The 27028-nt window shown below is 36.9% G+C and overlaps 2 protein-coding genes across 3 annotated transcripts in view; one reads left to right on the top strand and one right to left on the bottom strand.

Moving 5' to 3' along the window:
* Positions 1-27028, bottom strand: part of AP3B1 (adaptor related protein complex 3 subunit beta 1) — a 269031-nt gene that overhangs the window by 59107 nt on the left and 182896 nt on the right. For both annotated transcript variants that reach the window (XM_053587990.1, XM_053587979.1), the window contains exons 21-22: positions 25592-25664; positions 17503-17606 (exon numbers count right to left, since the gene is read on the bottom strand). In XM_053587990.1, coding sequence (XP_053443965.1) covers positions 17503-17606; positions 25592-25664 — 177 coding nt within the window. The remainder of the gene's footprint in view (positions 1-17502; positions 17607-25591; positions 25665-27028) is intronic.
* On the top strand, positions 11652-12082 carry LOC128583625 (cytochrome c oxidase copper chaperone). The gene has a single exon (XM_053588005.1). The coding sequence runs from the start codon at positions 11742-11744 to the stop codon at positions 11931-11933; it is 192 nt and encodes a 63-aa protein (XP_053443980.1). The 5' UTR covers positions 11652-11741; the 3' UTR covers positions 11934-12082.

The following is a 27028-nucleotide window of genomic DNA, read 5'->3' as shown; positions in this document are numbered from 1 at the left end:
AAAAGCAGAGACGCCAACTTAATAAACAACTAGATACTGAGAACTAAGTTACAACATTATCAATCTTTGGCCAATTTTGTTTAATCTTTTACTCCTTAATTATTTAAAAGTAAATTCCAGATGTGATATAATTTCATCAAAAAATACGTTGGCTTGTACATGTAACATAAGTATTTAAAAAAAAACTTAGCATACTATTATCACATCTAAAAAACAACACAAAAATTCCTCTGCTTTCATCTAGAATACTGCACGTTTCCTTGACTATTTCACAACTCTTTAAATCTGAATCAGCATTCAAACAAAGATGCATACATTTCATTAGGCTGCTATCCCAAATCTCTCAATCTGAAGTATGAATTTTAAAGCAGAATTTGCTAAAATTTTCTGGTTTTGGGGGGGGGGAATATATATTTTTTCTAAGCAGAAGTGTAAAGCAGATCTTCAATGTTAATTTAACTTTAGAGGAGATCTTTGTAAATTCAGTAATGTCAAACAGCTGCAAATTTAAGGAAATAACCCATATTGATAAGCTTATAAAATCTGTATGCTACATTCTTGAGAGATTTGAATAACACAGGGCCTGGTATATTCTAAGACAAGTCGTTTTTACCTTTCTTTGATTTTAGGGTCATATACCATACTTACGTATTTTTACTCCATGCTCTTCTGTCTCAGGTAATAAATTAATTTCTCAGTGTTAGTTGGACATGTACCTTACAGATAAATTCATTTTCTCTTCCTCTGAAGAGAAATAGTTTCTGTAAACATCACAGTAACATTTTGCATGTTGAGATCGGGTGTCTCGTGTTAAGAGACTTAATACTATTCAGAATAATAACAATTTCCCATCCCATTCCCTGCCCTGGGTTCAGGAAAAATTTGGCATGCTTTTTAAGGGCAACAAAAACTGGTTAACAAAACTTGGCTGATATATAATTAAGTAACGCTTCATGTGCGATTGGCCGATGCGTAATCTAAGACAGCATAAAAGCTTAAAAGCCAACACTGGTGATCTTTCGGGAAAAGTGGGTAGATGTTCAGAGAATGGTCTCAGCTCTGACGAGAGTGAACCTACAAGTAGAAAACAAAGGAAGAGAAAGGACTGGGGCTTTCTTGGCCGTCGTCTCTTTCACCCTTCAATTTCCTGCAGATCTATATACATATTTCCTTTGTTTTTTGTGGTTGACCCAAGTTTTCTGCCATAAAGAATCACTAGTTCATTAATAACTAAGATTAGCATCTGCCACAGTGGGTTTGCAGTGTGAAGGATTCTGTTGTACTACCTACCACTGGCAGGGCACTGAGTTCTACCCACCAGACAGGACTGAAACCGGCGTATTTGCTCAAGCTAATTAAAAATGTTTTGCAATAAAAAAATCTGCACCTAAAAACTAGTAACAAACTCTTTTTAAAGAAATTAGCTCCTTTTAATAATCTAGGAAAGGGAGAGATGAAAATGGCCCGTTAGAGTAAGACCCTCCCTAGCAGTGCAGGTACAGAAGGATCAAGCATGGCGTCTCTTAAAGTTAAATTTAAAAATTAAAGCAACTCATAGCCAGAAGAGAATTGAATAAAAGAATAAGATGGAACGTGGCTGGGCAATGAAAGTACAAAATACTGTCAAATTTTAATTAAAAAATGTTTTCAATTTAAGCAGACCCAGGCCAGTGATTTTTCATTATTTTTACCACAGTTCCATGACTACTGACATTTTCATCAGAACAAATAAAGGATTTTCCCCAAATTTAAAATGACAAAATTATTTTTAATTTTGACTTTTAATTTCTTCCTCCCTTAAGCCCACAGGAATATAATCTTAGCTGGACTTATCCCTTACCCCGGGTTTGAATATATCCTTAAGTTTTTAAAGTATGAAAAAAAAATTTTTAAAGACAGTTCTTCTACTATATTAGAAAAACTTTATCACAGACATATTATCATTTTAGTGACTGAGACCACACATTCATGAAAAGTCTGGCATATGACCTGGTCAACGCTTGCTTTCAACAAAAACACTCCTCAAAGCAATCTGTCCTTGCAGACAAACTTGAAAAAAACGGGCCACGTAAGACAAGCTGATTGCAGAAACCAAGATGTCCTAGTAGCAATTAAAAGACAGAGTAAAAGAAGGGAGGGAGGATATACTTAAAAGTCTACTCAAGAAAAAGTGAAATCCTAAATACAAAGCAACTTCAATCATAACAGTTATTATAATGGACAATTATCGTAAGAATTCTAAATACTGTCTTAGTAGATTTCAGATGGGGTGAATCAGACTCTTCTCTATAAATTATGGTTTGCTTTTTTTTCCTTCTTGTTTTAAAACTGGCATAGTGTCCTCCATACCAAAAATAGTTCTGTTAGAGACGTCTCTATTTTCCAATTAAGTTCCTCTAACAGGACCAGGGTCAGAGACTCATCCCTAGTCATGGAGAGTGGCAACTTCATTAGCTGCCAATGTTTGTCAAAGGCAAAAAGCCATGAGCCTACCAGCTAGCCAATTTTCCATATTTCTTAGATAAGGAACTTGACACAACTAATGATAAAAACTGCAGAGGCTGTATTTGTTTTGTATATTAAAAAATGCCTTTTTTGCCTCACTCTGGCTGCCCAAATTCAAGTGGACTGATTACATAGGGATTTCCTTCTTCCTATCCATCAGTCTAAATCCACGGGGACATAGGGGACCTTGGCTTCCTGGTGATGCTGACAAACTTAAAGTCATCTTTCTGCTGGTCATAGGAGATTCCACAGTGGCTATGGTGACCACATGCACAGAGCCTGGTTTAATTCTGCTGTTGCCACTGTTTCCACCCACAGCCCACATGCCAATGAAGGACAGAAAAGGGTAGGGAGCACTGAACGGGAACATTGTGCTTCTCATCGTCAGCGAGAGGTAGTTCAGATGTCCGTCTTAAATTGTGTCAAATGTCAAAAGCTCAACCCTTGGGCTGTAAAGGTACACCCCAAAATAAGTGCAACTTTGGGGGTTAGCAAATATCAAATAATGGTGTTTATGTTCATAATCAGAGAAATAATGACAAGTAACAACAACTTACATCAAAACAAAAATTTCCAAACGGGTGAAACTAAGTTACAAAAATGAGAGCACTTAGCACACTATAATTACATAACTTGGAGGCAATTTGTCTTCATTTTCCTAGTCAAGTGCAAACTCCTTCAGGGCAGGACCTTGCCATCCTGTTCACCATTTTATCTCTGGCTTCCTATTCTTGCCTGATTAATAGTCGTTGAATGAATAAAACACTTATTGGCACATGCATAGTTAGGAGTCTGAGGTTAGGAATCCTAAAGAGAATGGGACCCAACTCTTGTGAGGCCACCCCTTAGCCTTTGCAATTTCCTCCGTGATAGACGTATCTCTGTTATTGGTGTGGGTCCCTCGGGAGCATACCAGAGATTTATGCTGTGGAGGTGACTCACATGGGCCCCTAGAAAGCTTACGCTAAGGAGGTAACTCAGGATGGGGGTCTGGCCAAGCCAGAAAGAAAAACCATGTGTTAAGGATTAGGGCTTTGGGCCACTTAACATTAGGGCTTTGGAAAGGCTGGAGAGTGAGTTCAACCACATAGCAATACTTCAATCAACATGCCTATGTAATGAAGCCTCAATAAAAACTCTGGGCCCTGATGCTCAAGTGACCATCTCTGGTCAGCAACAGGCCGCACATATGGCCACATCTGGATGCTGGTCGGGTAACTTGGGAGTTACACCTTTGGAGCCCTCCTAGGATCTATCCTAGTTGTATATTCCTTCAGCTGATTCTAATTTGTACCTAATGAAACTAATCCTAAACATAAGCCTTCCCTGAGTTTTGCTGAATTGTTTTAGCATATTATTGAACCAGAGAGTGGTTTTCGGGAGCACCTAAACTTGTGGTTGGTGTCAGAAGTCTGGAGGACTATGCCCTTATTTGGCTAACTCAAAGTGGCATAGTACTGTAATATAAATTGGAACTGTTTTTTATTTTGCTGCTCTGTTTTATGTTTCATGGACCATTCTTGGAATTCCTTACTGTTCGTAAGTACACTACTTTTGTATACTGTAATCATCACTTTTCTTAATGAATCATCCTGTATCCTCCTAACTTCAGCTCTGCTTAGGGTTTACGACCCATGAGTATCAAATCTTTATTGGAGCTAAGTCAGAGATTCCTTGGTCCTCTGCCACTAATAGGTTTGAGGCATGCTGTGATGTTGCCTTCCCTGGGTCACAGGAAGGCCAGGTGGGGCCTGTGGCTGCGGAGCTCCTGGAGCTCCTGGACTGAGTGCCTGCAATCCCCCCCTCAGGATTCCATCCACCCTGGAACACAGTACAAGCATCACCACTTTTCTATATGCAATAGGACATGAAAAGATTGGAAAATAAGAAGTTAAGGAATCATTACTACAGCTTTACCACGACAGCGTGTCACCAACAAACACCTCAAACGTCATACCTCAAACCTTATCCGACCTACACATGCTACACTCCAGCCACAATAAATTATTGTTTCCGCAGAAGTCCAAGTCCTTCCACTTGCCAAGCCATCACATATGCTATTTCTTCAGCCAGTCATGTGAATTCTCCCCCATACCAGTCACCAGACCAACTCTTACTTCTTTAAGACTCAGTTCCAAGGTCACATATGTAAATTCTTTCTAAGCTATTTTTGTCATCCAGAAGCATTTAGTGGATCTGTCTCTGGTACAGCACTTACTACACTAACGAACTGCTTCTCCCAGTAAACTGGGAGTTTCCTGATAACAAGCTCTATGGTTCGCCTCTTTCTTCCATTCCTTTTTCTTGGCCTTTTACTTTGTTGCCTCCTAAAGCCTGGTGCTCCCCAGGATTCCACATTCCATTGTCTCTTTTCACCTCACAAGATGCTCCTGGCAGTGACTTCTGTTCTCCCACCTTAAACTATTACCTGTATCACGATGGCTCTGTTGTGTGACATTTTCCTGAATTTTCTCTGAAATCCAGAATAGATTTTTACTTTCTCACTGGAACCCTCTAGCCTGATTTTCCGCATGCACTTCAGAGCCAACATGTCCCAAACTCAGTTTTAATGCCATTGTCCTTTCTTTCTCTTGTATTTTTTATCTTGGCTAGTTGGGTACCACCTTCCAGATAACCATTCAAATGGGAACCTCATTTATCTATCTAACAGTCACCAACCTCTTCTATTCTATTCCTGTCCAATTAATCTTCCACATGACTTTACAAAACAAAGATCTGATCATTATCAATGACTTGCTTTAAAATCTTCAGAATTTCTTTCAAGGTTTTCTTTTTTTTTTAATTTCAGATTAATACAAGGGTATAATTAGGTTACATTGATTGCGTTTGTTAGATAAAGTCCAAGTTGTAGCTGAGCCCTTCAAACAGGTGTGCCTGTTAGGTGACCAAACACCTCCCTCTCCAGCCCCCCAGCTTGATCCTTTCAATGTTTTCCTCAATGCGGCTTCCAACCATTTCACCAGCTTCATCTGTAGCCATTTCTTTCTCCCTAATACATACATTTTATACACTAGCTATGTAATTTCTCAAAGGTATAAGACATATTGTTATCTTCTGTCTTTTTTCCTTCTTTTTATTTTAGATTAATGTGAGGGCACAATTAGATTAACAATGTTTGTATTTGTTAAGTAGAGTCACTATTGTAGTTGTGTTCCACACCCAAGAGGCGTGCTATATATATATATATATATACCCTTGCATTGTGCCCATTAGGTGGGACCACAGTAATCCCCCCTCTTCCCTTTTACCTCCTTCCCCCTTCCCCCAACTTGAATTATCTTTTATCTTTGATCTGGCCATGCCCTGCATCTGAATTACTTGTCCCTTCTTTCTCCTTGTTGGTGAACTCAGTCATTCTTCAAGACCCAATACACTGTCACTATCCACTCCTTCACTAACAACTCCTCTTCCAGAATCACACGTTCTTTCTCTGTGTTCCCCTAACACTTAGTAGAAGTTTTCTAGTCTGTTCCATTCACTAAACTGTGAATTCCTTTAGGAAAGGACTATGTCTTACTAACCTGTTATCTGTAATTCTCAGCATAGTGACTTGGTTGTATGGTGTTCAATAAAGTTGTCTTTTAAATAAATAAAATTAACCTATGAAAAAGTTTTTCAGTTTGCATGTATGTCAGAACACAAACACCTAGAGAATCTCACTGATACTGTGATCTACAATAAAATCCGAAAAAAAAAAAAAAAATCCGAAGCTGCTCTGCTGACTGAGTGGACCCCAGAGAAACCTAAACACTGAGTTCCCAGCATGACGGGAAGGGAGGTCAGAGGCACGCCTCACTATGTCCTTGCTGGGCCTTCAGCTATTTTCCCCTAAGGACTAAACAGAGAATCCACTCCTCCCAGTTTGTCAGCGTTCCTTCCTGACCAGAGACGGCCAACCGTTGGAGGGATTTTAACCAGTCCAGGGAGATGAACAGGAAGGCTTTTCCCCTCCTTGCTTCTCCTTCGGACGTCAGAGGGCTGCCCTTCTCCAAAACTCTCCTTTCCAACTTTAGGAACCTTGTCATTTTCTTCAATTAACAACATCTATGAACAACAGTAAGGGAACATGGGTTATCTGCCTTACCGATTTTAGGTATGGATGTTATTAGGTGTTGGAAGCTTTTATTGGCTATTACCTACAACAGCAATGCCAAATACAAGGGTTAAGGAATACAGCCAGTATTCTACTATCCGAAAGTCAGATCATCGACACTTGAGTTTGTCAAAGGCAAATTTGGTTTGAAACGCATTTCAGAAACTCAATTCTTCTTATTGAATGCATTTTTACATTCACAAACCACAATCAACTGTGTAGCTAACAAAACAAAACAAATTGCAGTATCTAAAAGGTTTAACTATTTTTTTATGTCACTACAATTTTCTTACATAATTCTTTGAAATAGGAATCTCAAGACATTTTCTTTTTTACAAAAGACTTACTGAAATGGAATTGTTCAACTCTTCATTGATGAGGTCTAACCGAAAACTTACAAAAATTAAACATGGAATGAGGCATGACTAAGCCTGCATCATCTACGAAGAAAAGACTTAGCCAGGCAAACCACAGAGTAAATAAGATTTTAAGGAACATACAAATGAATTTCAACAATTAAATTACTTTAAGGAGTTCACCCTGTATGGTATGTACCCAGATTAATTTAGCCTAGAATTCTAAAGGAAAGAAGAAAGATCTGAATGACAAATTTGGAAGCATAAAATCTGGGCTCCAACTTCTATCTCTCATCAATTGGGGGGGAAATCATTCATTTTTTTAAACATTAGAAATTAAAGGAAATTATAAAAATATGGATTTTAAAATAGATGATGAATTAACCTGGATTGAGTTGGAACACATTCTTTTTAGTAAAGCATCACAAGAATGGAGAAGCAAGAATCCAGGGTACTCAATTCTGCTATGAAGGCAGCACAGGAGCTGACGAATGAGGGACGGGGAGAGGGGAGGAGAGAAGGGAATGGGGTGGCAAGGTATGGCACACGTCTTGGGGGGGGACACAATTGCAAGAGGGACTTTACTTAACAAACGCAATCAGTACAACCTAATTCTTTTTTTTCTTTTCCTTTTTTTTTTTTTTTCTTTGCAGTTTTTGGCCGGGGCTGGGTTTGAACCCGCCACCTCCGGCATGTGGGGCTGGCGCCCTACTCCTTTGAACCACAGGCACTCCCCAACCTAATTCTTTGTACCCTTAATGAATCTCAAACAGTTAAAAAAAAAAAAAAAAAGATATTCAAAAGACAAAAAATAAATAAATAAAATAGATGATTTTTTAGATATGTTAGGAGAAGTAAATCAAACGAAAGAATGTATACATTATAGAGTAGACAATAAAATTGAAGACGTCTACGGTACTATTTGAGTTGATATTTAATATAGCTAATATTTATTATTCTTACTTCAACTCGTGACAACCCAAATCTAAAATAATTCAGGCACAGAAGGATAAAGAACAGATTGAAACAAAAACAAAAAGTGACAGTGCCCCATCATCCAGCATCATGAAGAAATCTTCATAAAGCTGAGCGGCACTCCCAAGTACGCTACTCCCAGATTTCATTCTTCTTTCCTCCTGGCCCCAGAGGTAACAAGCATTTGTATTTGATGTTTACTGACTGTGAGGTTTCTAAACATTTTCCACGCATCTACCCATCCATCAAATGCATATCTTTAAACTTTCTTCAAATGGCTCCATACTGTGTTCCTTCCTTTATTCGTTCTGGTTTGGGGATTTATCTATATCTGGCATATGTTTTTTGTTCATTCATTTTACCTGGCATACTATTCCATTGCATATTATGTCGCAACTTACCCATCTATTCTAATAACATTTAGTTTGTTTCCAATTTTTTGCTCTTAAAAACAATGTGTCTGGGAACATCTTTGCAATTTTTCACGTGCATCCACATGATTGCTGAGTCATAGGGAATGCACGTATTCAACCTGACCAAATATTTCCAAATTACTCTAGGGTGTGTTTTATCAATAGGTGTTCCTTCTAGGTGTAACTAGTTTTTTATTTGTTTTTTTTCTTTTTTGCACCAACATTGTTAAGACTTTTTAATTTTTAGAAAAAGTGTTTTTACAAACTTTTAAAATTTAAAAAATAAGGTTCACGTATTAAAGTTTAAAACAACCTAACAATGCTCATGTGCAACCACTCAGTAATTGTTATATAAGCACACATTTTAGGTTTGATTTATGCTAGGTCAATGCAATCAACAGTATTCATAAAGTATGAAGGAGGGGTGGGTAAATTCACACCTACTGGGTACAGTGCACACTACTGAGGTGAAGGGCACACTTAAAAATTTTGACTTACTCTGTACAAAAATAAAGTTTGTAAACAAAAACGTGTGTATTCCCTCATATTCTAAAATTTTAAAAAAAGGAAAATATGATGGGTGCGAAAACTTTTGATTGTTTGGTTGGCTGGTAACTGGGTAAGTGAATTACTAGGGTCTATACCAACTAAGCAATGATTAGCTGAAATATCAGATAAAATAACAGGCAAATAAATTTTCAGCTAGAGTAAAGGAGAGGTTGATCATTTTAAGATAGTTACAAGATCACAGTTTAGGGAAAAGCTACAGGTACTGATTTAGGTGACCCTTAAATTACAGTTGCTAGACTTAGGAGCATTATGCAATAACCCCTTCCCTGATCTTAAGGAAGAGACGACAAAGAACAAGATGAGAGATGGCTTAACCTGCTGGTACTGGGCTTCAGTTCACGAGGCGCTGAGGTCTTCCTCAGCATAAAACAGGACGCAGGGAAGAGATGTGCTTGGATACAAGCTGCACAGAGTCCTGCGGAGCCTGGATTTCACAGCATCGCTTTATTACTTAGTGGGAAGGATGGATTTCTGTAACACTAGCGCTGGTTATATTAAAGAAGTATTGATATATAGAAAAAACAATTAGGAAAGAATGTTATTAAGGAATGACATGCACCCCTCACTGGTCCGTCCATACTATTTAAGAATATAGGTAGCTGTAGTTTTGTTGTTGTTGTTGTTTTTTACTCAGAAGATACTGAAGGTAATCAAGAAATTAAATTTTCTTCTGTCTTTTAAGTTCTATGGAAGAGAAAAAAATGGAACCAAACTCAAATATTTTAAAGCTAATTGCTATTTAATCATAGTTAGAAATTTTTATGAGATGAGAAAAGTAGTGAAAGGATTGTCCACAGTCATAAATTATAACTAGCTGAGTCAAAGGTGCAAACCAGGTCCTTGAGCTCCAAATTCGGTACATTTCCCAAATGTCACCCAAGCCTTTCTAAATGGGTTCTTGGCATTTTAAGTTGAAACCCTGAAAGTATATTTCTACAGAAATCTTCAGACTTGTGATTAGGTTCTAAAGAACCCCAGGCACTATTCCCTCCATATAAGTGTTACAGAATTTGGGAAATGTCTTGGGAAAATTATAGCCTAGGAAAGTCAGATAGACTCAGATTTTTCTACAGAAACATAATTTTAAATAATAAATGAATAAATTAGTATACTATCTTATACAACTGTTCTGAGAAGAAACAAAAAATGCAAAGTATGAGTCAAAGGTTTGTGTTGATGTTCATCACTTAAAGGAAAATTTACACTAATTTACTACCTCTGAAAGTTTACACTAATTTATTACACTAATTTACTACCTCTGAAAGTTTTCAGAGGTAATCATATTTACCTTAATATTTTTTAATTCAAATATACAAAAAAGTCATTTAAAGCACAAGAGATTGGAATTCTACCCTAATATTTCTAATATGAGAGGTGAATAATTTATTCTCATTTTACATTTACTCTTATATACAAAACTGCCCTCCCCCTCTCACTTTTGCTTTTTCGATCCTTGGAAACAGCCTAACATTTTAAGGCTTTCTTGCCGTTTCTGTATTCTCAGGGTTTAATTTAAAATCATGACCTAATAAAAGTTAGGTTAAGTTAACCACAGAGTGTTCACTGAAATACTCCAGCAGGAACAAAGATGTTTCTTCAAAGCAGCCATCTGTTGGCTGGTGGCTAATTACTCTCAGGCAAGACCAAAACGTGCTGTATCATCTTTATCACAGAGAGTAACAACTAAAGCTGTCCCTTATAAAAATAATAAGGTTTATCAGGCATTATTTAAAAAAACTCTATATTCTGGGGCGGCACCTGTGGCTCAAAGAAGAAGGGAGCCGGCCCCATATGCTGGAGGTGGCAGGTTCAAACCCAGTCCCGGCCAAAAACTGCAAAAAAAAACAACTACAACAACAACAACAACAAAAAACCACTCTATATTCTGAATACATAATTCAAGGGGTTAGAATAAATAGTAAATTTTTAAATAAGAAAACTATTCAGTGTGAAAAGCAATTGTCCTGTGGGTTTCACTGCAAGTATTTTGTTAATTAAAAAAAAGGATAAAATCTACTTAAATACAAAATACACAAGGAAATATTTATTGTAATAAATAAAAATTATCTATGTCTAGGAAGTTGTCATAGTAGCTAAAGAATGTTTCATCCATTTATTTTTACAAATTTATTCAAATCAACTCAGCGTAACTATTTTCATGGCTTCGAAATTCCATATCAGGTTAATTCACACAAAAAATATTAAAGCTAAAAGGAAACCCGGAGATCTATCTCGCCATCACATTATAGTTAAAAAACCCAAATGATGGGCGGTGCCTGTGACTCAAGGAGTAGGGCACTGGCCCCATATACGGGAGGTGGTGGGTTCAAACCCAGCCCAGGCCAAAAAAATAAAAAGCTGCAAAAAAAAAGAAAGCCAAATGATTTGCTCAGTATCCCCCAACTAATGAGTAGTAGTGGTGATCTAGAAAGACAGATATTCAATGTGCCAAAAACAAGGAACCTTGCTCATTCCCATGTGTGCTTTCTATTTCTGTTTAGAAGTACTGCATTTTGGAAAACAGATCTATTAACGTTTGATTAGAGAATTTTGGAAAACACTAAAAATATACAGAAAAAGTTAAATATAAATCACCTATAATCTTATTCAGAAAATCTTTTAACAGTATGATGCAATTTCTTTTATTTTTTTGAATTCTCTGTACGTAAAAACACAATAAAATTGTACAATTTAAAAAATTTTGCATATATCACAACGAAAGCCGGAAGTGGCTGCGAGCGAATCGGCATTTGCTGAGGCTGCTAGAGTTTAGAGTGTTTGCGCTGGTAGCTGCTCTTGGCACGAAAGATGCCGAGTGTGGCGGCTGCAAGCACCGCTCCGTCCGAGTCTCAGGAAAAGAAGCCGCTGAAGCCCTGCTGCGCCTGCCCAGAGACCAAGAAGGCGCGCGATGCGTGTATCATCGAGAAAGGAGAAGAACACTGTGGACACCTAATTGAGGCCCACAAGGAGTGTATGAGAGCCCTTGGATTTAAGATATGAAATGGTTCCCTGCTGTGTGAATATGTAATTACTGAAGAATGGAGAAGACTAAATAATACTGGGAGTTCTTTGATGAGCTTTAATAAATGGAAAAAGTATTTATAATTTATTAAAAAGAGGAAAATATCCCTGGTTAAAAAAAAAAAAAATTTTGCATATTTTTTCACGTTACATTAGGCCATGTTTTTATCTTATTAAAGTGTATAATAAAAACATTTCAATGCTATACAAAATTCCTTAAATTGTTTTTGTGATACTTCACGTAACCATAATTCTCCTATCACTAGACATTTAGGTCATAAGTAATCATGCAGATATATCTTTTCCTTAATTATTTCCTCAGAAGAAAAATCTAGACATGCGATTACTGGATCAAAGAGTATATATAATTTAATGGCTCTTCATAGAGATGGCCCAGTTGCCATCCAGAATGATGTAAGCGTATAATGCGCATTCCACTGTATCCCTCACTGACAATGGACAATAGTTTTTGTAATTTTTTGCTATTATTATAGGTAAAATGGTTCTTGAAATTTGTATTTTTCATTATTACTACTGACCGTTTTCCACATATCTATTGTCTGCATAGCCTCTCCTACAAATGTGTTTATGTTGTCTGCCCATTTTTTAAGAAATGTTTTCCAAGTACAATATATATACAGAAAAGATTACATGCCTTAAGTGCAAAGCTCAATGATTTTTTTAAAAACAGAATACTCCCACATAATAGCACTCAGATCTAATACACCCACATAACAGCACACAGAAGCTATTCTCGTGTTTCCTTGCAAGCACTAATTGTCTTAAGAGTAATCATTTTTCTGACTTGTAATACCGTAAATAAATTTTGCCTGTTTTTGTACTTCTACACATTTTATAGTAATAATATTATAATTTTAAAAAGCTAATTTGTATTAATGATAAAATGTTTCAATATTGCAAAATTAAGTCATTCGAAAATAATACTACCTAAAGTAACTGTTAACTGTGGTGAATACTACACTTCTTAAGTACTGAAAGATAAACAGATACATAGAGAAACAAATTCCCCTTTAGTTTGGGAGTATAATCTTACTTTAATAATTGAAAAAAAAAGAAACTAAAATAAGGTTAAAAAATGAACCTCCAAAACTTCAGATAAACGTTAAATACAGTAGAACCTCTGTAAGTTGATCCCCCCCCCAAAGGACTGTAACAAACCTGTCAACATACAGAGGTGGTCACCATAAGCCACTGGACCTAATGTACTGACATGTACGTGTGGTACATGGCCTGTCTACGACAATTAGGTCAATTTAAGGAGGTGGTCAATGTGGCAGGTGGTCGACTATGGAGGTTCTAATACATACAGAGCATCAAGAGGTGTAAGTTTCATTAAAAATAAAAGTTTTGTTTCATTTTTGCATATTATGGTGATTTCCTACACTGAAAAAAATGATTAACACATATCCCCTCATCTTTATCTTTCCTCCCTCTAGTTTGTTTCATATTTTTATCATTTACACTATGATAATTCTATGACTATACTGGTTTCAACAATGAACAACGTCACGACTCCTCCTTTTTTTTCTTTAAAGTGAGACTCAGTTATTTTCCCTTTGAGAATATCTACATGCAGCCTGAATAGTGAAAAGATAATGTAATTATCTTAGGTTGCACTTTATTTCTTATATGGTTGTAGTAATAATGTACGTGTGATAAAAATAACAACAGGAAATATTTAGTGCTTACTAATGAATGCATCAAGTAGTGCTATAAATGTCTGGTACATGTCAACTCATTTAATAATAACAACAACTGTACCAGGTAGGCAGCATTACTGTTTGTATTTTTACAGATGAAAAATCTGAGACCAAATGACTTGGTCAAAGTCACTAAATTTGTAAGACACAGCTCTGACTTGAATGCAGGTAGTCTGGCTCAAGAGCCTGTGCTTTTAACCGCTACATTATTCTGCTTTCCTTGTTTGTAGCTGGAATATGATCAGAGGCAGGGACAGCAGAAAAAGAGGCAGAGGCCAGGGATGCTAAATGTGCACAATAAATAGGGCAGATCTATACAACGCGCCTGTCCCATGTTCCTTACAAAACCTCTACTTCAGGGCAGTGCCTGTGGCTTAAAGGAGTAGGGCACCGGCCCCATATACCAAAGGTGGTGGGTTCAAACCCGGCCCCAGCCAAACACTGCAAATAAAAAAAATAAAGCTCTACTTCAATTTTGGATATTATCAGTTAATTTCCTAATATGAAAAATGAAATTATTAGGATTTAAATGATGTATTGGACATCTATGAAGTGAAGACTTATTTAAAATCACTTGATCCTTGAACATTTTCCATATAAATACAAAGCAGTTTTTACTAGCAATATTTTTATATGCCCAAATTTCCAGAAATACAACTACTTTGGTCCAGAAAAACTATTTAGTGTTTGGAAATCATGTCACTGATGGCAATACCACAGTCCATAGCATTTGAGTTGCCAATACAACACACCTACTTCAGTACGTACACACAGCTCCTCAGTCCATGAGTCTTAGGTCAGTGCCAGCATTGCTTAACTACTTCATTATATCTGCAGCTTAGTCATGGCCAAGTATTTACAGAACAATGTAAATACTATTTTATTATAAATTACTTCTATTTCTCCTTTCTATTCAACTAGGGCAACACATTGCCTTTAAAATTATGGATATGCTTTTATCATCTATAAATTTTATTTAAGGATCCAAAAACACTCTTGAGATTTGTTGAGATCCTATAACATAATATGGGAGTTATAATTCTCAAGGGTTGGCTCGTCACCTGTAGCTCAAGCGGCTAAGGCGCCAGCCACATACACCAGAGCTGGTGGGTTTGAATCCAGCCCGGGCCTGCCAAACAATGACAACTACAACCAAAAAATAGCCCAGCACTGTGCCGGGCGCCTATAGTCCCAGTTACTTGGGAGGCTGAGGCAAGAGAATCTCTTAAGCCCAGAAGTTGGAGGTTGCTGTGAGCTGTGATGCCAGGGCACTCTACCCAGGGTGACAGCTTGAGGCTCAGTCTCAAAAAAAAAAAAAAGGAAAAAGAAAAATTCTTGAGGGTTTTTCTCTGTTTTCCTTTGACATCTTTAGATCACTTCTTCCCAAATACATACACATCATGAGAAAACTTAAAATTTGGTTGATTCATCTTCTGGCCTCTCAGTACCATTTTGAGGGCTGGAGGCAATACTGGGAGTTACACCATTCTGTACCAGAAAATCCAGTTTACTTCTGTAGGTTGCACTTTTCACAGTTCTGGCTTCTTTGCTCTCCTCCTTTTCTTAGGTTGTTGTTGCTGGTGAGGTTCCATCGCCATTCTTTTGGCACTGTCTGCCCAGTATGCTAGCTTTGGGGGAGGGACGCTGTGGTCCTGCTTCACTCAGCTGCGCCACCTGGCGGTTCTTTATTGCTCAACTTTGGGTGGAGTGCTTTTCTTTCCTTTGAAAGAGACCATCCCAACTATAACTGTGTTTTGTAGAAAGAGTGAAGTCTTTCAATTACTTTGTGATGAATAAAAATTCACTACACGTTTTCTTAATCTCAACTGCATTCTTCTTATAGCTAATAAAGCATAAGAGTCTATTCAGGGTCCATTATTACACAGCATATCACATTGGAACATGTTAGTATTTACTGAGTGATGACAATGTGCCAGTCACTGTTCTCAGAGTTTTGCATGTATTATTTTGGTATCTCACAATCGTACATATTATTCTCACAGAAAACTGAGGTGCAGAATGTGACATACCAATTTGCCCACATGGCCGTAGCTAGTAAGTGACAAAGCAGGGCCTGGCACGCTGGACATCTGGTGTCAGAGTGCAAGTTGTTATTCATTTACTGTCTTACCTGCCTACCCAGTTTTGAGGGGTTTCCTGTTTCGCTCAAGGAACTAAGCGCTTCACCATAGACTTTTTTACTTTTTGGAGACAGCGTCTCAAGCTTCGCCCTGGGTCGAGGGCCGTAGCATCATAGCTCACAGCAACCTCCAACTCTTGGGTTCAAGTGATCCTCTTGCCTCAGTTTTTCTATTTTTGGTAGAGACAGGGTCTCGTTCTTGCTCAGGCTGGTCTCGAACTTGTGAGCTCAAGCAATCCTCCCGCCTCAGCCTCCCAGAGTGCTAGGATTATAGGCATGAGCCACCGTGCCCGGCCACCATAGATTTTTTTTATTATCATTTTTCTTTAAAACCTACTACAAGCGCTCAATAAATATTTATTACTTAAATAAATGAAAGATATAACTGCTTATTTTCAAAGCTTCCCTCCAATTTCTTTTTTTGCAGTTTTTGGCAGGGCCGGGTTTGAACCCACCACCTCCGGTAAATGGGGCTGGGGCCTACTTCTTTGAGCCACAGGCGGTGCCCTCCCTCCAATTTCTTTTCTTTTTTTTTTTTTTTTGGCCAGGGCTGGGTTTGAACCCACCACCTCTGGCATATGGGACCGTCGCCCTACTCCTTGAGCCACAGGCGCCACCCCTCCAATTTCTTTTAATGTGCAAACTAAAATCCCAAATACCATTCTTATTCATTTCTGACTAGTTAAGAGAAAATCTCATTCTACACTTAAAGAGAACATTGTAGCTTAACAATTTTCACCTATACTTTCTGAGCCAGCTGACTAAAGTCAAACAGAAATGTAAGCATTTCACTGCATGGCCCTGATACTATATTGGCTTTGAAGGAGGAATTTTTTGTAATCATATACAAAAATTAGGCATTTTTTGTTCTACTTTTGGCAAAAAAGCAGCACTCTATGCTCCTTGGCAGCTCAGATCAATTGTGTACCCTATGAGTCTTGGGAACCAGATCTAGTCAAGCTATCCAAGCTCCTTACTATTGTATCTTAGTTTGTCAGATTTCCAACAACAAATTAACAGGAGGTCAAGCATATCACAGATCACACATCCTAAGCAGCATGCTTAATGTGGAGTGATAGGCTACTGGATATAATATGCTAACACAGAAAAAAAGTTACTGCTGATTCAGATACTATGATAGGTTGATGGTATTGGCATTATTCTGTGAGAGGTAGACCTCTTGCCTTGATTCATCTCATATCCTATACATAACACTAAAAAATTTTTTTAAAAGACACCATACAATAAATGTATGAAAACACAAAGATAAATACAATCTGTGACTTTTAAATGAAGCAGTCATGAATTTTTAATAGCCTATGGTATAAATAAAATGATTATGAAAACGCAAGTCTATTAATGGAGAAAACAATTCTTTAAAGATAGCAGAATTCAGGTATATAAACTGTCTCCATGTGGCAATGAACACTTGTACGTTACAGATACCTAACAGCGCCAGAGAACATGTGTACATGATAACTAAATGCAGATAACAAAGCAGAATATATTGCGAAGATGACAGTTTGAGAAGAATAAATTTAAAAACTATTCGCAAAATTAAACGGTCTTATTATCTGAAGTGAATTTGTTGTTAGAAGAGACTCGGCTTCAATTATTTGCATCTTAATAAAAAGGATGCAATGGCATCATATGAAAACAGAACTCATGTATTTTAAAAACAACTTACACTGATGACCGATGAAGTTGACAAGTTTAAACCCTCCAGATCAGCTATCAGGCTCGGAGAGAGAGCTGGTGTGGGAAGTGCAACTGGGGTGGACACTGGATTAACTGTAAGAAAAGGCCCAAATGAGCAAATGCGCATGAAAATTTAACAACATTTTTATTTTGTTAGTAAATCTAATTAAATTACTTTGATTAATAAATGTATGACAATTCCATTTAACATCTTGATTTAGTCAAGTTATTATCAAGGCTTGGCAGTTATTAGTCTTAGCTTTCAAAACATAATGGCAAATCCTATAACAAAATAAGGATATAAATGTCTTGAGTAATAGTTTTTGAAAATTTTTATCACATAACATTATCACTAACATTTATCACTCAGTAATTTTGCTAAAAAAAAAAAAAAGGTACAGAAACATTTTTGCAGATTAATATAAAGAATAACGAAAGCATTCAAGAGAGTTCTCCATTTGAATTAGGAGTCTTGAAAGAATGTTGAAATCCTTTCTTTATTTTATTCTCCACTTTAATGAGGAATCCAGGCTACAAATTCCCTTTGAATTATACTTTGTCAGCAAAAGCTATATGCTAGATAGAAATACATGACTAATTCTAAAACTGCCATATAACTGAGATAATACCAAGAAGTTTGAAAATCTTCTAAAAATGCAAATCCAATCATACTACTCCCCTGTTTAAGACTCTTCAAAGGCTCACAATTGCTTACAAGATACAAGTCCAACTCCTTAATGAAGTTCACAGGTCCTCTATGTTCTAGCTCAGCTCTGACCAGCAGTATCCTGTGACAATAAAAATGACCTGTATCTGTGCTAATATGGTGGCCACTACCCTCATATGTCTAATGTGCTCTTGATATGTGGCCAATATGGGTAAGAAAAGCATCTTTAATTCTTATTAATTTACATTTAAATAGTTACTTGTGCTTAGTGGCCATCACATTGGACAGCTCAGGTTCAGCTTATCTCTAGTTTCAGCCCCTTCCTATCTAGCTCTATGGATTACTTTCCAAGCTTTTATTCCCTTTTATATCTCTGAAACTTTTATATTCAAATATGCCTAGAAGGTTCTTCTCTGCTTTGCTCATCTTGTAACCCCACTAAGATAAGCCTCAGAGTGGAAACACTCCCAGACTCGCCTACAAACAGTTCATATGTGCCTTCTTTGTTCCACATATATTAACATATACTTGAGCAAACTTCTACAACTGTACTTCTCACATAATATAAATTTGTATCTTTATATATTTTTATTTCTACTAGCCTGTGTGAACAAAATTTAACTTATTAGTTTTTAGTACCTTAGTAATTTCTCAACCATCATGGAAAAAGTTTTACCTTCCAATAAATTCTCCAATAAATAACATTGCAAAACGAGTAAAATTGATTTAATTTGACACCACTTTTCAAAACTTCTTTTTGCCATTTTAGTCTCATACTATCGTGTGAATTAGGCAGAAAAAATATTTTAACAAGTATTTCCTGAAATAGATGGCAAGGGAGAGATGAAAAAAGTTCAAGATATGGTCCCTGTCTTCCAGTAACTTAAAATTCAATAATAATAACAATAAAAAGATACACATGCTTGAACAATAACAGTACAGTCCATAAATTATAATGCCAAGGGGGGGGGGAATGCTTAAAGGAAATCTTAAATAAAATCTCAGCATATGTAACAGACAAAGCAGAGTGGAGCCTGAGTAGAGGAGGGAACGGGGCCGTTGGTCCCCCGTGCACTCACTCAGTAAGGCTGAAGCTTGCTACAAATCCCCAGGCTTCCCCAGACCTACTGCTGAAAGCCACCTGGGGAGGGAGTTTAAGACCAGGTTTCATGAACAGGAGGGAATGAAGCCTGGTTTTTAACTAAGGGTGAGATTTGAGTAAGAGGGAAGGAAGAAGCCAGTTAAACACTGGGTGAGAAAATGCTTGTAAACAAAGGCAGAGAAATTGAAAAACTAAGGAGGCTAGCTAAGCTTATCCTACAGACCAAGGGGAACTTGCAAATCTACCAAAAGAGGGATGATATGAATGTAGTCCTGCACGATGTTTAACCCAATGGCATAAGGTATAAGGAACAGACTTAAGGAAACAACAGAAGGGAGGGCGGTGAGGAAGAATTTACAATAACTTAGGAACAAGATGAAAAAGACTGAAGTAAGGTAATGGCAATGAGAAGGCACAGAAAGGGCATTTACGTTAGAGATGCTAGAAACTGAGGCACAGGGAAAGGAAGACTTGCCAGGGTTCATGAAACAAGTGAATGGTAGAAACAGTGTAAAATGAGAAACTGGTTCTTCTGATTTGGACCACAGTACGTCGCTATTCGGTGCAGTAACTTCCAGTAACTTTTCTGATAGGTTGTAAATGCATGTTTGTTCATTTGTCTATCCATCTATCCACCAATCCGGCCCTTCAAAATATTAGATTCCCATGTAAGTTATCAAAAAATGAATTAAGAAACAAACTCTGATTTTAACTATGGCTTGGCTAAATCCCAGTGAGAGATAAGAGAAAAAAATTAACACCACAGACAAACTCTACTCTTATTTTTTTTTTTAAGTCTTTTAGTAAAGTAAAAATAATAATAATAAAGTCTGTTGGTATCATTTCAGAAGACAGAAGCTCTGGTATTAAAGAGCTTGATTGTGTTACTGCTTTCGGGTCTGGCAACATAAACACTGGCATGGAAAGCTCATCCTAATGTGAATTCTGAGGCCAACCTGACTGTGCAGAAAGATTTAATTAGTAATGTGTGAGAAACAAAATGAGCCTGTATAGTTTTCATGATATACAAATTAACATGAAACTTGTCAAATTGGCAAGGCGATTCTTAAGTACAAAATCCGGCACTGGTGAGGATATAAGGAATCTGAATGTCTCAAACAAATATTGTGTTAAGTTAGTACAAGCCTTTCAAAAATCAACTTTAGACAAAAGAATTCTTCAAAGTCTTTGTCCCAGAAATTCTACTCCTGGAAATGTATCCTAAAAAAATAGCTATGGAAATAATACATACCCACACAAGAGAAAAACTCAATTTAATTGAAGTTGGGGGTAGGGGGTAGGGAGGGAGATTGGTGAGCTCCCACCTAAAGGGCACAATGTAAGGGTACATGGCACACCTCCCGGGCACAGGACACAACTGCAACAGGACCTGTGTAACCTAATCATTTGTACCCTCATGTTAATCCGAAATGAAAAGAAATAAATTTATTTCCTTATCCTTTCCCCAGGGGAAAAAATAAAGTTATGACAATAATGCAATAAACATTTATGATCTGCTTCACTGATTATGATAGCAAGAATAGAAACAAGTTCAATTTTCAATAGTAAATCTGTTTAACAGAATTTATTATAATATAAAGAATAGCCATGCAGTTATTAAAAGTAAAGTTGTTAATGATATTTATGGTATGGAGAAGAATGTGTATAGTAAGCAGAGAAAGCAGCAAATGATAAAACAGTATCCCAGAATATCCAATTTGGAGAAGGTATTTGTATATGAAGAGAAGCTGAACTGATCTGTCAGAAAGTTATCCAGGATGTTTGGATTTCGTTCTTTTCATTGTTAAAATTTTCTACAAAACACTTTTGTTTGCTAAAGTGTATTTAGTACAGTAATTATTCAATTATTCTTCTGATCAAAATTTTGCTTTAAAATTTAAGAATAAGTAAAACTTAATATATAATGGCTTAATAAGTAGGTTTTTTTGTTTGTTTGTTTGAGACAGAGTCTTACTTTATTGTCATGATTAGAGTGCACTAGCGTCACTGTAGCTCACCGCAACCTCAAACTCCTGGGCTCAAGCAATAGTCCTGCCTCAGCCTACTGAGTAACTGGGATTACAGGCATGTGCCACCATGCTTGGCTAATTTTTCTATTTTCTGTAGAGATGTGGTCTCCACTCTTGGTCAGGCTGGTTCAAACTCCTGAGCTCCAGCAATTCTCCTGCTTTAGCCTCCTAGAGTGCCAGGATCACAGGTGTGACCCATCTCCCCTGGTCATCTATTTATTAAGTGTAATTTGCCGTACCCTCTGTATCATTGTCACCATCAGCATCATCACTAGCTCTTAAAAATGCTTATCATGTGTCAGGCACAGTTTTAAATGCTTTTACAAACATCAACTCATGGGATAAAATGACCCAAAAAGGTTTTAGTATTACCCCAATTTTATAGATAAAACTAAAGCACAGAGAGGTTAAGTATATTCCTCAGGGTTACACAGCCAGTAAGTAAGTAAGTAATAGTAATGGGATTCAAAGACAGCTTTCTTTATTTCCTCTCAGCCCCTCCACTCTACTGCCTCAACCATAATTCATTCCACAGAGTGCTATTACAGGTCATAAGGCTCATCTGAAGCATGATTATTGTTGGCTGATAGAAATTTTAAAAGGACTTCATGGTTAGTTGTGCTAATAGTGTAATGACATGGGTTTACATTTCCTTTAAAAGACCTCCAGAATATAACCATCTTATATGCTTAACAGACATCATATTGAAATCACACAGTATGAGATACTAAAAGGTATTAATTTCTAGAAATGTAAAATGTGCCTGAAAAACAGAAAGCACTTGCTACCTCCAAGTCTAACAGTAGATTGTTAGATCATTTATTATCCTAAAGTCTAACAGTAGATTGTTAGATCATTTATTATCCTAGCACAAATATTTTCTCATGTATTATTAACTGACTCCCATGAAATGAAATCCCATAACTTCATAATCCAAAGGAAATGTGGAAGCTTTATAGTCATTTTTAAAATTTTTACAAATGAATAAAGAGAGATACAAAGAAATTAACTCACTATAACTAAAGGCATACCGACTCTAGGGTTACTAATTGTTTGCTTCCTTAGAGAGACCTGGTCGTTATTTCTGGTAGGCTTGACCTGGCCTAATGGACATGCCCTGCTACCTACTTCACAGCATGCTGTTTGCACATCTCTACCTCACTTCCTCTATAATGTGGCCATGTAACTACTGAATTATCTGTCTCTCCCATTACACTCTGTCCCTCGGGTAGGGACAACACTGTATTCATTTAGAACATCCAGCATGTAGCAGACTACACAGATCATATCAAACGTTCGATAAATATCTCCTGAATGAAGAAATGAGTAAGTTCAGTATTTGCTGTTTGTCTGGTATGTGGTGTGTACCTAGCAAGTAACATCTGTAGATTATGATATGCCTCTTAAATAATGTGCTTGCGCCTCCTTCAAGATTAATCTAATTCTCACAGCTGAGAACTCAAGCCACCGGAGAGTGACTTTTTGGTGCTTGGACGGTGGAGAACTACTGTCGGCCAACAGGCAGCACACAGTGGGGCGCAGCCCTCTGCTGCCCTCACCCCCAAGCTCAGGCCCCACCTCCACGCGCCTGGGTGGCTCTCCCACTAGTTTTCATCTCCCTGTTTCTACGTTATACTTTGCATCTCTATTTATCTTTTACACAATGGCTTCTTGTTCAGGTATCTGTGTCTCTGACTAGATTTTAGTTTTTGAAAGAGAATGACTAAATTCTATTACAGCACCTAGCAAAGTAGTCTGCTAAATTGAATTGTTAACAAGAGAATTTCAAGTGTTATTTCTGACAAATGCAGGCCTATAAAAGATAGTCAAAGAAACAGCACTCAGGTAATAAAGAGAAATGCTATATCCTATGTTGAGTTTTAAAAAATGTATATTGGGATACATGTTCCCTTAAAATTAAAAAAAAAAATCTTATATTTAAGTTCTTACAAATTTAATTTTTAAGGAAAACTTTTGTCTTTAAGAATTCAAAAAAACATACTTAAAAAAAAAAAACCACCAAGCTATAATAATCATATCATTTTACAGATTCCTCTTTATTTCTTTAGTTGCCAGGAAATCCAGAGTCAAATATAAGGAGAAAATGTTATAATTAGTACACTCTATTACCTTGCCACATTTACTCTGAATCCTTTTTTAAATGTACTTTATTTTCTGTTTGTTTATCTTTCGAGACAGGGTCTTGCTTGGCTACCCAGGCAGAAGCACAGGCATGATCACTGCTTTCTGCAGCCTTAAACTCCTGGGTTCAAGTGATCCTCCTGTCTCAGCATCCGAAAGCTAGGACTACAGGTTGTCCCCACCACACCTGGATAAGTTTTCAATTTTTTGAGAGACATCTTGCCTACATTCCCTAGGCTGGTTTTGAACTTCTGGGCTCAAGCAATCCTCCTGCATCTGCCTCTGAAATTGCTGGGGTTATAGGTACGAGCCATTGTAGCTGGCCTTTACTGTTAGTCCCTGACCTCATTTGGGAGAACCAGATAATAATCAAGTATGAAAATATTTAAGATAATATCAAATAGTGAAAAATGCCATGAAGACAATCAAGTGATTAGTAAAGATATATGCTATGGTTCGAATATTTGTGTCCCTCCAAAATTCATGTTGAAACCTAACCTCTACTGTGGTGGTATTAAAAGATGGGGCCTTTAGGAGGCAATTAGGTCATGAGGGCTCCACCTTCATAAATGGGATCTGTGTCCTTATAAAAGAGGCTTGGGAGAGCCTGTTTCCTCCACCTGTCACAAGAGGCCACAGAAGGCTCTATCTCTTGAGAGCAAACCCTCACAAAACACAGATACACTGGTGTCTTGATCTTGGACTTCAGCCTCCAGAACAATTAGTGATTAATTTCTGTTGCTTATAAATTACCCAGTCTGAAGTATTCTGTTAGAGCAGCCTCAACCTAAAAGTTCTAAGACAGTGTGTAAGGGCAGGTGACTTTGGGGTTGGGGTTTGCAAGGTAAGAATTAGCCTGCCATCAGAAGATCTGGGGGAAGTGTTCTCAGCAGGAGAAACAGCAGTACAAAGGCCCTTGGCAGGACTGAGCTTGGCCTATTCGAGAAATGCAAATAAAAGAAAGCTAGTCAGATCATCAATGGCAGGGGTGTCCAACCTTTTTCTTTTCTGTTGCATATTGAAAAAAGAGTTGTCTTGGGCCACACAGTAAATATGTAAACCCTAAGGAAAGCTGATTAGCAAAAAAAAGGTCTATGCACACTTTTCCTACCATCCAGAGGCAAACACAAAATCAGCTTGTGGCCCACCACCTCCAGGTTGGACACCCCTGATCTATGGTCTTAGAAACCTGGGAAAGGAATATGGACTTTTAACACAAAATTGAGCCACTAAATTAAAGGGTTTAAAACAAGGAAGGAGTAAGATCTGATTTTGTTAGTTATTTCTAGGTCAAAGCCTCTGTGCCATGAAGTTTTGACAGATACTGCTAAAATGGCTCCAAAAAGCTCAGCCTCTCTCTTTCAATCAGAAGCATATGTTTCTATTTTCCCAAAGCTTAGCAACACCGGAAGATAACAAAACCTCAAAATCTTTGCCAATACGTAGAAAATGATTCAAATCCAGCTCCAATTTTATTTTTAGTGTCTTTATATTAAACCTTTCTCTGTATTATGTACTTTAATTTCCCTATATTAAGAATTTGTTATGGCTATTGGAGACGGAGCGGGTAACCAATATAAGCAGAACAGATCTATGACAGAATGAGACAAACTAAAAACATAATTCACCCCCAGCATGGAAAAACTTTCAAAAAATGTGAGTAGATTAATATTCACGAAATCTTATTTTATTACTCTTCTCCTGGTGCGACAAAGTTAGTTCCACCCTCTCTCACAATGCAGGAGGATTTAAGGGGAAGGGGTGAACCTGTGTCTTTGCACACTTGGGTGGAGGACTTGTAGGATTCCAAATTCTTAAGAGAAGATTTGCTGGGACAAAGATTTTTTTGCTGTTGAAATACACATTTGTATTCACAATACAAAATGATACACTAAGGAGATGAAAGATACTTATGTAACTGATTTCCAAAATTTTCTTGCCTTAACAATTGATGCTGATAAGTTTTGTGACAGGTAAGTGAAAGGTACTGTAACACCAGTTCTAAAGCTGTGGGTCGCGACCCACAGGAACTGTATTAAAGGGCTGCAGCATTAGGAAGGTTGAGGATTGCTGTACTATCACAATAAAAAACACTCCCACTAAATAGAAAAGAAAAATTTTTAATTAGAACACTTACAGTCATCCAGATCTAGAAGTGAAACATCTTTGGTAAGAGGATTTCTATCTTGCTTTGTTTTTTTTTCTTTCTCCTATAAAATGACAAATATTTCATTTATTACATGTCCTGTCTTTAAAAAAAAAATCAACGGAGGATTTTCATTTCATTGCAAACATTCCAAAGCAAACATATTTTTCTGCTTAGTCTTAGTGATAAAAAAAAATTAAACTGTTCTATAGTTCCATGAAGTGTTCTTTTGAATCAAAATTTGTCTCAATTAAGCATACAGTACTTCTCCACCATGCAAACTTGATTATATTATTTTAACATATTTTATGTTTAAAGACTACAAATGATCTTCAGAAGAAAATTTAAAGATAAGTAATAACTATTTTATAATATGACAACTTTTTGCTAACATAAAAATGTAAAATAGCTCTTAGGTAGAAACATGGACAAACAGTCTAGAAAATAATTTTAAACAAGTTTACTTTTAAGAAAAAGAAATGCTCAAATAACATATGCACAGATCTGAAATTGTTGATGGGCTTGTAATACATTAGGCTTTCCTGATGTAGTTTTTAATAGGCCCTGTACGAGGTACTTTATATTTCAATACTGGGTTGTGTCAGATGTCTTTGCCAAAAGTATTCATTAAAATATATAAACAACGTTCCCAGGCTCTTGCTCTTTAGGGTTGAAATGGATTCACTTATTTTCTTCACTAGAAAATAAGTTTTGTAGAAAGAATAAATATTTCAAAACCTGTCTGTACCTAATTAGGAGTTCCCCACACCACAGATTTCCTCAGTCTCCTATATTTAGAAATGTGCATAACCATGAACTAGAACACAGAGTCCCTTGGCCCACAGTCTTCAGCGTTTGGTCTGCGATTCAGGAAAATACCCTATGAATTAACTGTAGTATTAAGTAGCATTACAAACAAGCAAAGACAATAATGAATAGGGTATTAAATAGATGTATTTGGGTCAAAGTTTCTTATCCTTGCTATCTGTACTTTTTATACATTAAATCTTCTCATATTAAAAGCCAAAACTTAAGCTTTACAAAAATGTTTGTGGTTATGCAATCATTCAGTCAATCCGTATGGACAGAATTTTAAATACATGTCAGATTCTGTACTAAGTAATGGAAATAACAGCCAAGACAGAAGCAGTCCTACCTTCAAATAACTTATAATCTACCCCCGGAGTTGTTACCTTATTGTTAATGTGAATTATTGTAAATATTTTTTAAGTATTCCTCTAGTCAGGGAAAGGTATCACTGATACAAAAGGTATTATTACCATCATTTACAGTCTGCACAGAGGTAGAGCTCTTAAACAGTGCACAGACGTGAGAGCATAAAACATACACATTAGGTAACATTTTTAAATGATGTAATTCTGCTTGGCTGTTTCCTCACGCCAATACTCAGACAATTATTTTCAAGGA

The sequence above is a fragment of the Nycticebus coucang genome, chromosome 1, assembly GCF_027406575.1.
Source record: "Nycticebus coucang isolate mNycCou1 chromosome 1, mNycCou1.pri, whole genome shotgun sequence".
Classification (NCBI taxonomy): domain Eukaryota; kingdom Metazoa; phylum Chordata; class Mammalia; order Primates; family Lorisidae; genus Nycticebus; species Nycticebus coucang.
This window is presented reverse-complemented; position numbering and strand designations above follow the sequence as displayed.

Coding starts and splice junctions, on each gene's coding strand:
- LOC128583625 (XM_053588005.1), top strand. CDS start 11,742: ATGCCGAGTGTGGCGGCTGCAAGCACCGCTCCGTCCGAGTCTCAGGAA.